The sequence below is a fragment of the Periophthalmus magnuspinnatus genome, chromosome 17, assembly GCF_009829125.3.
Source record: "Periophthalmus magnuspinnatus isolate fPerMag1 chromosome 17, fPerMag1.2.pri, whole genome shotgun sequence".
In the NCBI taxonomy this organism is placed as follows: Eukaryota; Metazoa; Chordata; class Actinopteri; order Gobiiformes; family Gobiidae; genus Periophthalmus; species Periophthalmus magnuspinnatus.
The window spans coordinates 17883035-17896711 of record NC_047142.1 but is presented as its reverse complement, the minus strand read 5'-3'; the positions used below and the strand labels follow the sequence as shown (position 1 = coordinate 17896711).

General features: G+C 37.1%; 2 protein-coding genes across 3 annotated transcripts; both read left to right on the top strand.

Moving 5' to 3' along the window:
- The first annotated feature begins 601 nt into the window (after positions 1 to 601).
- Positions 602 to 1665, top strand: zgc:113691 (uncharacterized protein LOC503529 homolog). Its single transcript, XM_033981908.2, has one exon. It carries the CDS (start codon positions 934 to 936, stop codon positions 1663 to 1665), a length of 732 nt encoding a protein of 243 aa, XP_033837799.1. The 5' UTR covers positions 602 to 933.
- Positions 1666 to 2040: 375 nt separating this feature from the next.
- ndc1 (NDC1 transmembrane nucleoporin) lies at positions 2041 to 13432 on the top strand. Of its 2 annotated transcripts, XM_033982789.2 has the most exons (18): positions 2041 to 2204; positions 2680 to 2800; positions 2891 to 2992; positions 3688 to 3862; positions 3949 to 4081; positions 4803 to 4911; positions 5818 to 5869; positions 5978 to 6110; positions 6771 to 6863; positions 6948 to 7029; positions 7374 to 7535; positions 8262 to 8519; positions 8759 to 8871; positions 9218 to 9268; positions 11267 to 11330; positions 11434 to 11534; positions 12361 to 12521; positions 12890 to 13432. In XM_033982789.2, exons 1-18 carry the CDS (start codon positions 2166 to 2168, stop codon positions 12951 to 12953), a joined length of 2013 nt encoding a protein of 670 aa, XP_033838680.1. In that variant the 5' UTR covers positions 2041 to 2165; the 3' UTR covers positions 12954 to 13432. The 2 variants fall into 2 exon arrangements, with proteins under 2 accessions (XP_033838680.1, XP_055084546.1); XM_055228571.1 differs by lacking the exon at positions 9218 to 9268 and having other exon boundaries at positions 12890 to 13431.
- Positions 13433 to 13677: the final 245 nt, after the last annotated feature.

Here is a 13677-nt window from a genome sequence, read left to right as displayed (position 1 = left end):
GACCTTTTTGTCTCAAAGGAGATGTTATTTTTTGCCTGAAATGTGTCACAATATAACATTAAAAACAAACAGGTGATGCCATCAGGCCAAGTTATAGGTCAGATCTGTGGAGAGGCAATCCTGCTCACAATCTGAATGCATGTTAATAATGGTACCTCTTAGAATAAATACACCTGTAATTAAAGAAATGCAAAATATATAGATGGATAATGACATGCTGTAGAACATTTCGGGCAAAAAAATAACACGTCAACGAGACAAGCAGGGGGCAGGCCCTCCACTAAAAAAGTTACATAGTGCGTCTTTAATAGACATGGCTTGCACCTTGTGTGACCCTGGATCCCACTCATGCAGGTTCATGATCATGGCCAGATCAGATTCATGGCCTGTCTATAGATTTCAACAGTTTGACTTTTTAAATATTTAGCGTGAGATTGAAAGTAATAGGTTGTACTTTATAAAAAGAAGAAGAAGGCACTAATCAGCTCCACTATGTCATGCTTTAATGCACGGGTCATTGACAGTGGAAAATTACACCTTGTTCCAATGCTAAATTTGGCTTTGTACCATTACCACTGCTACAGCTCTTGACCTCTTAGTTATTTCCACCGAGTCCAGTTTTTACATTAATTAACAAAATAGAAAAATTGTGTCACTTGAAACTGTGTCAAAAGGATGGTGGCGCCCTAATTAATGGTCATTCTAGCCCCAGCTTTGAGTTACACTGGAGCAGCCTGTCACAGAGCGATATCCCTATACCAAGAATGTCACCTGCACAGTAGCCCTAGCCATGCAACACGCCGCCTGCGCACAGAAAAGGATTTATCAAAACAATGGATTTTTGGATAATTTAACACTTTGAGATTTTGTATTTCTAGACAATGGTTCTTTGTTCATAGATTATTCATTGTTGTGTGGACAGTCTGTTGAAGGATGGCCTCATCGAATGGAAAGGATGCAAAAGTTTCCAAGTTTGAGACACTTAAACTTTTAGAAAAGTGCAGGAAGGAAAGAGATGACGCTTTGCACCGAGAGAGTGTTTTGAGGGAGAAGCTGAGGCAGTATGAATCCAGGATGCGCTCCACAGAGGCACTGAAGCAGAAACTGAAGACCTTGACCATGGACAACAAAGATCTGAGGAAACAAGTGAAGACCCTCCGGACTGAGATCGGACTAGAGGCCAGTCCCAAGTTCAACGGCAAGACCACCAAGGATATCATCACTGACCTGCATGAGAAGGAGCGAGAGTGTGTGTCTCTGGTGGAAAAAACAGGTAAACTCAGTCTGACCATCGATGATCTGACGTCAGAACTGGCCAACACAGTCACGTCCAAAACACTGCTGGAGGACCAGGTTCAGAGCCTCCAGCAGAACCTCAAGGACATGACCAACAACCAACGGCGGCTGCTGAAGCTCTGGGAGGACAAGAAGGTCCAGAGGGAACAGCTTGCACTGCCAGCGATCAACCATAAAGCTGGACAGAAACAGTTCACTCACAGACATGTTCAGACTGAAATGTCCATCGGATTATCTCAGAAACTACCCGCCAATGCCTTTGAAACCAAGCCATTCACTCGGGAAAATGACAAGAAGACTGTTCTGGATAAACACAGTTTCCAAAGTTATGGAAATGGTTACCACCATGACAAAGGAATTCATAACTGATCATGGCATTGTTATTAAGACTGGCATTGCTGATGCTTCATACCCATGTATGTAAATAGATGAGAGGGAAGATTTTGAAAGAAAGGCCTATTTTATGGCATGTGATGGTACTTCAAATGTAATTAAAAAATTTGACAAAGTTTTTTTTTTTTTTTTTTTTTTGTCTAATAGCCTGTATATCCAGGGCTTTCTTTTTGTATATTTGACTAAGCGCTTTGTCACTGTTTTACTAGAAGCTAATTGAATTAACCTACCTTGATTAGCAAAATAAGAAGCTGTAGCATATATTGTCAAAGTGTATTTTAATTTGCAGACGTAGTTTTTGGTCGCCTGTCATAAATGCCGGCAGCAGGCATTTAGTTGGACACCTATGCCGCGGTTCCTGCGGGGGTCCTTGAATGCATGTGGCGCGATGTGGGAAACGGAGAGGAAAAGAGTTTGACAGGAGGAGATTCATAGAGATTACTGTGCGCTGTGGTTCTCTATGAAAAAAAATCAACATGTTTTCAGTTCAGCAAAGCTGTTGGTTTATCCGTAAGGTAAGTGTTGTTTTCACTTGTAAAGCGAGCAGAGGTGAATGCTGTATGATGTTGTTAGCATTACTTAGCTGTCATGCTAACTCAAATTTTAAACAAAGTAAAGCGTACAAGTAACATTGTCGTGGAAGAAATTGTTATTTCACTGGGTGTGAAGCAAATATAAGCCAATTTAAGTATGTAACAACAAATAGATTGGCTAATGCTACAGACTCGAGACTAAATTAGTCACTAAAAAGGTGCTTTGGACAGTGACAGTGCCAAATCAAATGTTCATGACATGGAAACAAACATTTAATAATGAGTTACTCAGTACAAAGTTTCTATATGGATGAATAAATCTTTGCAGCCTTACGCATTGTCACTGTCGGGAAAACATGCTCAGTGTTTAGTTGTAAATGATGTACTTGTGCAATTTGACAAAATATTCACTGGTCATATATGCAGATAATCCATAAGTCGCGCTTTCATTATTCAGGTGATTTGCTGGAGAGCTGCAGCCAGTATTGCTTGGGCAGTGCTCTTGTTGCCCCCTACCACAGCAGTCTTTGTAATTTTCAGTCGTTTCAGTATTTTTCACCCAGTGCAATGGATATCGGGTAAGATTCCAATGATTCCCAATTTAATCATGTTATTCCCAAAGACTTCCACCCAAGTTTAAATTAAAGTTATTTTCTTTTTCTTTATAGAATGCCTGTCCCTCCTGTTAAGTATTGGTGCCATATTCTCCCTGATCCTTCTGTGTGGCGTTGTTATTGTGATTGGATTTCTCAACCTGGAGTATTACACAGGTAAGTGCATGGAAGTAGTACACTAATGAGTTAATTTTTACTTTACACTGTCAATAATGATTCAGTTGTCGACCTGTTAAAAAAAATAATATTACTGTGCATTCATGATTAGAACAAACTTAAGATAAAATAATGCCAACTGTTTATGACTTATTTAAAAGTCTTAGCCAAAAATTGACAGAAATAAAAGCATGTTTATCATTTTGCTTGGGTTTATTGGTCTGAAAAACATAGAAAAACATGTATGCTTACTCTGATTGGGCTTGCATCTCAACAAACCTGACTCTTATTTGGGCTGGGAGATTACCTCCCCCTCTTGGTTTCTATGGACATGTTATTCCTTTGGCTATGATCTTTCTCAGTATGGTATAAAACCTAGCGGTATCTGTCTCCATGAAGAATGTTCGGTATGAGTTTACCGTTCCATTTCCATGGAATCATGAAGGGGACGTGCCACCTCCAGAAAGTTACATCGTGTACCTTTAATTATGGCTCTGTTTTAAAACGTTTTTCCATGCATATGGTTGGGTGTTACAGTCAGTTTATTATACAGACAACAAGTAGAGATTTCAAGTTTCAATAATTTCAAGTCAGTTTTACTCAGTTAGTCTTGATTCTTGATTTGATGTTGCACACCTACTTTACTGTGCATTTCTAGGTTTTCTTAATTTTTTAAATTTCTCTTTCTATTGCAGTCATTCCTACAATTGCATGCTCAAAAATTGCCCTGCTTGGTCAGCTTCTTCACCCTCGCCAGTTTTTCAATTCTCTGGTGCATTGCATTATGGGAATGATTGTGGCTTGGTGTTGTGCTATCACCATTGGAGGCAGATATGAGACCCTTGGTTACTCTTGTCAGCAGAGTGATGTGTAAGTGCCTGAAATGTTACACTGGCCAATTATATGATGCATATTGTATGTTATGTGTCCGCTAATGGTTTTGTTTGTCATTTCAGAGGGGGTCCCACTCACATGTGTTTGAATGAGTATCATCTTTTCCTTCTGCTGTCTGGGGCCTTCACAGGATTTTCTCACAGCCTTTTGGGCGTCATCCACAACATGAACTATGTCGCCTTCCACACAGTTCAAGTATGTTGTATTCATTTGTTGAGTTCAGGATGAGTGATATGCCATATAAAAAAATCATTGTATTGATTGAACATGACATTTTGATTTTAGATTTTCTTATTATTAATATGTAATTATGACTGACAATACAAGACTTTTTTTTTATAGGAAACCTCAACTTAAACCAGAAATTATGCTTTTGACCACCAACAATATTTTATTTTCCCCATTGTCTGCTGTAGTGTTCTCAAGATACAAAAATTTCAAACTCTTTTTTGAATAGAATGAATTAGATTTGATACTTGATACTGATTCTGATATCATGATGATAAAAAACAAAATAGACAATGGAATGTGCTTTTCAACATTCAACATAGTGCTTTTTTTTTGTATTACTCTGGCTTTATCTGTGTAATCCCTCTGTCGTCCAGGTAGTTTCCATAGTGTACTTTTACAGTACTTTTGGCAACCCTAGTCTGCTCCAAACCATGTGCTGTTGCTGTCATAGAATTAGATCTGCTATTGAAAAAACCCAGGCCTATATATTTGATGTGACCAGCGATCAATTTCAAATTTGATTAAAATATTATTGCTCATCAGAGGTATGTGGAATTAGACATATTTTTATTCGTATTCAATTATTATTGATTATTATGTAAATTTACCAGTGATATCTTTCTAAAATGTTTTCAGTCTTTTGGTAAATGTGTTAATAGCTTCATTTAATATGTTTCCTTTTCAGCAATACAAATACCTGCGCTTCAAAGGCTCCATTCCGCTGGTAGTGAAGTGCAGCGCCACTCAAGCACTTTATTCTCTCAGGAACTTTCTTATTGTTTACTACTTTTTAGGTAAGTCATGGTTCCAAGTGTGGATATTTCACACAATAACGTTGGTAACACCTAATCTATACTCATCCTTGTAAACTTCAAACATGAGAACATGTTGAAAATACCACCATTGCACAAAAGGTAAAGTTTCATACTGTGAATTTCTTGTTGATGGTTGGCTTGACTTTTAGGTTGTATCGCTTTTATGCCCTCAATGAGCGATCATAATTTTTTATTCGATTTTCATTTTTCTTGGTGTTCATTACTCTAGACCAGTGGTTCTTAACCTTGTTGGAGGTACTGAACCCCACCAGTTTCATGTGCACATTCACCGAACCCTTCTTTATTGAAAATTAAATATAATTTTTTTCAAATTCAAGACATATGTATGTTTTACTCGTGCACAAAATGAACCGTGCATTAACATCACTGTGTTCAAAGAATAAAACCAATACAACGCATGAACTCACAACAAATTACATACATACCTTTTCACAAAGACATAACCTTTTTAATACTACCACACTGAAATTATTTAAATTTTTAACCTTATGTATTCCAATAATGAACTTATTGTATTTATGCTATTTATTATTTTTAACATTTTAACACACACCCATCACCTAATTTCCATCAGGCTACAATAATAATGAATATTTACTGCAAATCAGTGTGACTTCTGCTGTCGCCTTTGAAAGACCAGTTCAGAAATGCATGGCTTCACCTTGGCCACTCTCATGAATAATCCTCAACATAACCTTGCTGATAACGTTTGATTAATTGCACAGCCCTATTTGAAAGGAATTCAACTTTTGAGATGTTTTAGATTGAATAATTTGATTATTTTCAAACCAGCTGTCAAAGATGTACATTTTGGATTCTTTGATGAAAATGGTAATTCCAAACCTATGCGGTCTGTTTCCTCAGGACATATGCCCAAAGCCTGGCTTTGTAAAACTCTAAACCTTGAGGTGGACAGGTCAGTGGCCTTACCCGATAACATTTTGGCATTATTGACCTCCCACTTGATGTTGCTGGAATAGATTTGTCGTGTGTGAATAATGCATGCCTGTAACTTGCTCCGCAGCTCCGTTCACTCCCTGGACACTGTGGGCGGCCTGTTGGATCTCTCCTTACTCTACCACACATGGATCAGTGCCTCCTTCCTCCTCTTCACCTGGTACACCACTCTGCTCCTCTTTAGGATTTTTGTCACAGAGGTAAGGCTAGAGAACAATCTGGTGGCAATTATTTTCATTGCCATACATTTTAATAACATTAATGCTGCTAATGTTGTCGCCAAACAAAATTTCCAACTTGATATCGAGCCCTTTTCCTTGTTCCCAAGGAAAAGGGCTTGATATTCAGTACTCTTTCAACACCACAGTGATCACTTTTTGAGAATGGAATGTAATTGTCAACACAAAATGATTGGACTTTCCAATCCAATCCAACTTTATTTCTAATGCACTTTAAAAACAACAGAGTTGACCAGAGTGCAGTACACAAGAGACATATTAAAAACACAGATAAATGACAAACATACAAATAAATAACTACAGACTGTACACTATAAAAATCAACATATCAATAAAAAGCTAAAGAGAAAAAGTGCGTTTTAAGGACTTTCTTCAATACCATGTAGTCTTAGACTAGTTTTAAAATCATTATAGAAAGACCATTCTAAAACTATTCAGGAAAGGTACAATTTAATTTTGTTTGTATTAAAACACTTATTATAAAGTACTAACACAATAGCTAATGTACTGGAATTTATGTTGTATATTCAATTTACTGCTAAACATTTATTTGGCAATTGATTGTCATATTTTAACAATACACCCCTTGGTATCCCAATCCTTGTTTCATTTCTTCTGTAGCTGTACAATTTTCCAGTCCAGATATCCTTCACTGACGATGCCCAACAATGTCTTCCCAAAGTCATCGCAGAGAAGCAGCCCATGATTCTGAAGGTAAATTGTGCGCAAAATTTATATCTGCGCTGGTCTAAGATTACTCTAAGACATGCATCTAATTTGTCTTTTCTTTTCTTTTAGTTTTTAGCCCTGCAGGACTTGGCCCTTCTTTCTCAGCACTCCCCAATGCGCCGTGCTGAAGTTTTCAGCCTAAGTCAGCCAGGTAAATGTATTATGTATTCACAGGATATATCAACAGTCTTCCGTTGAGCAAGCCTACATCACCTATACTCCTGAACAGCAGTTTTCAAGAAATTTACAAAAGCATGATGCTAAACAAAACACTAAAACCTTACAAACATAATGTGATGTGCAGTAGTTTCATTGGTGGGATGCACGCTGATTGTAATGTGATAGTGCTCTGATGGGGGATGAGAGAGTGGGGGTTGTGACCTAAATATGTTGTGTTACCAATTAAAGAGGGAGTAATACATTACTATTGGATATTAAGTTTTGCAATGTAGTCAACTCTAGATTATTTTGTAATGTATATTTTGTTCTTCATAGGTGGCCACCCTCATAACTGGAACGCCATCAGTAAGGAGTGCCTGTGGCTGCTGTCTGATCTGACCCAGAGGCTGGTGGCGCATCACGACACTGTGGCAACAAACGGCCGCACCAAGTCTCTGTCCACCGGGAGTGAGAGGAAGAGCTCATCTGAAGCATCAGGTATGTTATCATTTGTTTCTTATGGCTGTAGTCTCTGTAGAAACATTGTTATCAGATATTTTATTTAAATTTATATTTTGATTCTGGTATAGTGAAACTCTCAAGTGTTTTTGTTTTTGTTTTTTTCTGTTAGAGCCAAAAAAATATTTTTCATTTATTATCAAGCTAATGTTGGACTTCCTCTTATTAATCATGACTGGAAAATTAACACAAATAATTGCAATGTACGAGAGAGAGATTAGATTAGACCTTACAAGAAAATATTCTATTTCTACTTGGCCCTGTGCAAATAAAACCTGCTAGGCCTGTGGTTTATATCTCTACTGTCAAACTGACAAAATGCTGTAAATTGTCTTGTCTAGTGTCTTCTCTCCTGAATGGAAACATTTATTTAAAAAAAAAAATCTAATCACAATCTCTGTCTGACAAAACTTTTGTTTTGTATAGATTTGGTCTAAGGCTTTTGGGCAATTTTGACAATAATCCCCATTTGGGCTGAAATGACAATCAAGGAAAATGGCTGCAATAATAGCAATTGCAAAAAGTAATTTGTAAAATAGGTGAGCCGGTCAAGTATGAAGCACACAATTGAATATTTATAAATTATTCATCTCTTACCAATGTGACTTTTTGGTGGTAACCTCTTGAGATGACCTGTTCACCCAGAGAACTTGGATTTGTCACACTGATAATAATTTATACATCTCCATTTCTTTTTCTTTGTAGTGACCTCTGGAGATGACCCATTCTCCCCTCGACCCGCTGTCCTGTTGAAGACCCCCGCCTCTGTGTTTGCTCGCTCCATGTCAGGAGGCCCCCACAGCCCCCTGACTGCCCCCTTTACCCCAGACCTGGACAGCCCCTTCTCCTCCCCCTCTTTGCGCCGCCTCACTGCCCCAGTTGAACAGTACTCCCCCTGGCATGGGACTGTACAGAGCCCACACATCTTTAGGAGAGCGCCCAAACTCTGGTCCACATCCACAGGTGAGCAGTGAAGACAAAAGGTTGTGTTCATCTTCCTGTATTTTATTGCTTCTAAATTTCAGATTAAATTTAAAATCCACAGATATTTTTGGTGAGGTATAATTTGGACAAAACAAAAGAGGTTTAAATACCCGCTCATTCTTATTGCTGTAATCGCTTTTGGATTCCATATTTCAATGTACTTGTTTTTTGTTTTTTTTCATTTTGATTTGTTGTAACCTCTCATTGTTTTGTCACAGACTCCAAAACCAATGGCAGCCCTCCTCCTTCCCCGGCCCCGGTGCTGTCTCCCAAACAGGAAAGCTCCAAACCTGGCATCTTGGCTCGGTTCCTCAAAAACAGACGAGAGCAGGTATAGATTTAGTCCACATACTTCCCTGTACCTTTGGAATATAAATGTCTACATTTGAATGCTTTGTTTGTTTGTTATGGGATGCTCCAAACACAATTTCGTTGTTCTTTTGTGACAATGACAAATAAACTGAACTGAACTTAGTCTTGGGTAATAACTGTCAGAATAATAGAATCACTTAAACTGTCGAGACACAGATTTTTGACAAGAATCCCACAACAGCCCAACAAAATGGTCATAATCATTGCAATTTAGCAAAATATGTGCACTAGTGAAGGATTAAACCCAAGTTCTAGTTAAAAATGTATTGTTTTTTTAAAACATGCATTGAAATTGTCCTGTTTAGGTGAAAAATTTCATGGCAAAGCGAGTGCTGGTTATGTATTTGTTTAACAAGGTAAGAAAAATAAGCAGTTTGTAGCTGTCCCCATTTGATTTGGCTAGGTCCCTGCATGCTTGTTTGTCACCCCTTACATAAATGGATGTCTATTGTACTGAACGTGTATACCAGCAAAAATAACATTATTTGGAAAAGTTAAAGCAATTTCAATCCAATTCAAATGGTACTTCAGTATTCAAAGAGATAGACCAATATATTGGTTTATCGATATTTGTGCTTTTTAGCCCGTTGGCCTTAAATCTCCAGAAGACACCAATGTTTAGTTTGTCTCAACACCTGAACACCTTTGTCCAAAAAAGCAAATGTGATGACACTGCTCTCTTATCCAGTTTGTAGTAAAACGAGTTCATGGATGAGTTTGTACTAAATTTAAATCTTATTGGCCATTGGTTTCTCTGGATTCTAACAAAATGCTATCTCCATCGGCCATGAAAAATAAGTCGATCTCTAGTATAAGTGTTAAGAAATATACCCAATTACCAAGCAAATTTACTAGACTCTATTCGTTTTCTTAATTGGGTTTTTATTTTGGCAGCATTTTTCCAACCTGTACTTTGAATTTCCCTTTGAATCAGAACTGCCAAGATGCCTTCACTTTTCCTAATAGGTTTTATTTTTGACACGTCCCTTTGCATTGTTGGCACTTTCCTCTTAATGTCGTCTAGATGCATGATTAATTTACACTGGTTTGGCTTCTTAATTGTGCACACATTACTATTGCAGACTTTTTCCACTGCCCCTGCTGTGACTGCGGGAGAAACCAATTACCTTAAAAGCTTGTATTAAGGATTCACACACATGTCCTCTCCTGTCTCCTCTTTAATTTAACTCGGTGATCAATCAAACAAATAGAGATTCAGATTAGGGCTGCACCATATGAGAGCCGTGGTATTTCATAACTATGTCTAAAAATTTAATGTCTCAACTGTCTAATTTCCAGTATATTAATTACTACTATATCCACTTACACAATGTAATTACGTTTTGGTTTAAATTTACTGAACTTAATCCATAACTTTTCTGATGGAGGGTCCGCCATATGCTTTTCTCTATACATAGGTTATTGCTTTGCCCGTAATATTCCACCGTATGGCATTAAATCATTCTTTTTTTGTCATTATGGGTGTTTTATAGTATTGTGACAATACTAAAATTTCAAACTCTATTTTGATACTAAGAAATTCACTCAATACTTGATACCGATTCTGATACCACAGTGAAGACTTAAACTGCTCCTTTTTTAATAATGGATTGTCATTTTCATATACAAATTAGTACTTTCTTTTTTCTATATTTTTAGAGTTCTTGTATTCTTTCCGATATAGCTCAAAATCGCTGTTTTTTAGTCTTGGTATGGATGTTTGTCAAGGCAAGAAAAACACATCATGGAATCAAAGACTCATTCCTTTCTGTGAGCAACGTTTAATTTCCACAGATCTGACCTGTAACTTGCCCTGGTGGTGTGCTCCAATGCTTGAGATGAGAAAGTTCAAGGCCGTACTGTTGAACACTCAAGGCACATTGCATAACTTTTGTTTGCATGGAGATGTTATTGCTTTGCCTTAATTTACGAGTCAAAGGCTGTCAATATAAAATCTTAACAGAGACTAAACAAAGACCAACAGGAGGCAAAATTTGTCCTAAATAACAAACCAAAAAATGCATTTAAATTAAAACTATAATTTTCTTTTCCTTGCGATATCTAAAATCAAATAACTAACTACAATTTTGTGATAGTGATATATGGTGCAGCCCTATGCCATATGTTTTGACTGCATGCTTCAGTTTTACCCTTGTACTTGTTGATGTTACAGTTTTGCTCTGGTTTCCTATGGGGCCAACAGCCTCTGCAGTCCATGTGTTATGTAGTGTCTTGTTAAATGATGCATGTGTGACATAGGGTAGTGTTACTAATCCCTGTTTATCTAAAGTCGAAGTCACACAGTGTAAATCCATCACTCCCTCTGCCAAAGAATTACTGTACTTTTATTGCAGCTCCCAGAAGCGTCCAGTCAGGCACTTTTCGCAGACAGCCAAGCTCATATCTGGGCACTAGAAGGTACAAAATGCATATGCAAATGTTTTCATCAATTGTAATTATAACCTACTTTGATTCATTTAAATTGACGAATGAAATCGCTCATGTTCTCTTGTATTTACAGGATTATCTTACCTTGTCCAGGCCTCATACACTGAAGATCAGTTTGGAGTTGTGCAAACTACATTACCCAGCATTCTTAGTTCAATGTTGGTCTTACAAGAGGTAAAATGCATACTTTTTGCCTTCAGTGAAGTGGTTATCTCCCGTCCTTCAGTCTAAAAGATTGACAGTACCTTAGCCCAAGGATATGATTAAAAAAAGTGCCAATTCAAGCCTGTAAGAGGCTGGTGTCAATAATGTAATCTTTTATTTATACTGATTACATTTCTTTTGTATATAAATAAATATAAGAATATATATTTTTGTTGACTTGGCCACACTTTGTCTTTTCAGAGTAAAAAGCTATAACTGATTGAAACTGGCTAAAGGAAAAGAACAAGACATCCCGGATTTGTTATTGATCATTGCTGCAAAGTACCTATACTAATACAGTTTTAGTGTTTAATGTAGGAATAAGTCGATAACTGATATTCAGCTTTTCAAATTCATAGAAAGGCCCACAAATTTATTTATTGAACTTGAAGTAAAGACCACAAATTACAATTTTGTAACTTTTTTTTAGAAAAGTTATTTATCTGGGATATAGACTGGTTTGTTATGTTTGTGTAAACATACAGCCCTATAATGCTCTTCTGTTTCCTTCTGTTCAAAAAGGGCACACAGAGAATGGGGCAGTATCAAAAATGATCCATGTTGACCTGTGCCAGTATTGGAACCAAGATTTTATTTTTGATATTGCATTTTATACATTTTTGTTCTCCTTTGAAGTTTTAGGCTTGGTTTAGTCCTAAATTTGAACTAGTATAGTCCTATTTTAGATTTGGTGGTACTTTATCAAAGTACCACCTAATATTTAGTTTTTAGTGTTAAAGCACTTCTAAAACTTTTAACACTTTGTCATGTTTCCTTGTCCATTACCTCTGACCAGGCCGTGGACCGACACTTTAAGCTGCCTCATGCCTCCAGTAAACCCTCTCGCTCCGGCTGCACTATGGAAGACTGCAGCTACAAAACACTGCGCTTTGCTCTGAGAGCCACACTCAAGACTGCCCTCTACAGGATCACCACCACATTTGGAGAACACCTCAAGTAAGTTCTATTAGACCTAATGTTTAGCTGGGCAGACTGGACATATTGGACAAGGGAGGGTTAGGTTAACCACGCCATCAAAACAAAAAAATTTATAATAATCTACCGTACTTTTCTTTGTTAGATTTTTGCTCATCTCAAATTTAGTAGACTACTTTTTTTTTTTTATTTGAACTGTGTAAATACCATTTTGAAGTCACACACTGCACAAAGATAAATTAATAAATATATGTTATTATAGTATTGATTATCCTGTTCTATATACATTGATCTGTAGACTAGATATTAAGACATAGGCACAGGCATAAACTTTGTATATTAGAAATAAGACTGATCACACTAATTTTGTTCTTTGTGTAACCCTCCAGTGCTGTCCAGATGTCTGCAGAGCATCGGAAAAAACTGCAACATTTTCTGGACTATAAAGAATAATAATTTGACACTTTGGGTTTCACATCTACCTGGTTTCATAACGAGGCCACCATGAGCACAGTGCCTATTTTAAAATGGTTTCTCAATCCAACAGGGTGAAGCAGATAATGAAAGAACCTTGATGATTGTATAAAAAGCAACTTATTCCTATGGATTCCGATTTCTGTCCCAAAAATATTAAAACTTTGATTTGCAGGATAAGTTGCAAAGGGCTATATATATTGAATTGTCTGGTATCTGTCTCAACAAGTCTTTGTTTTTTTACATTTTGTATGGTTTATGAACAAAGGCACTTAAATCTGCGATGACTGAATGAGTTTGTATTTTTGTGTGTGTTTGACCACTACAGTTGAAAGATTAAATGTTGTCTAGTTTTATTTTGTGGTGTCAATGATGCAAAGGAAAGGTGGAGTGATGCTGTGGCCGTTTTGTCTTGTTACATTTTAAAAGACCTGTTGAATAAAAACATGTCAAAGTCATTGTTGCTCAGTTAATCTAAGGTTAGAGTGACACCTCAAAATTTGGGATTTTGGGACACGAACTAAACCAAATGTGGACTAGAAAGGAACATGGTGACAATGTCAAATTAACAAACGTCCACTGCAAAAAAATATCTAGGTTTAAATTACGCCGAAAAATAGTATGTTGCAGAATATGTTTACAAAAAGTTGAGGGGAGGAACAGCTCCTCTCCCTTAATGGCTCTTTGGTCTTATTTTTTAAGT

Bases quoted from the DNA above. Each gene is read 5' to 3' on its own strand.
- zgc:113691 (XM_033981908.2), top strand. From the start codon at position 934: ATGGCCTCATCGAATGGAAAGGATGCAAAAGTTTCCAAGTTTGAGACA.
- ndc1 (XM_033982789.2), top strand. From the start codon at position 2,166: ATGTTTTCAGTTCAGCAAAGCTGTTGGTTTATCCGTAAG. The intron at 2,205-2,679 runs GTAAGTGTTGTT...TTCATTATTCAG, and splicing joins GCTGTTGGTTTATCCGTAAG to GTGATTTGCTGGAGAGCTGC. The intron at 4,912-5,817 runs GTAAGTCATGGT...CTGTTTCCTCAG, and splicing joins TATTGTTTACTACTTTTTAG to GACATATGCCCAAAGCCTGG.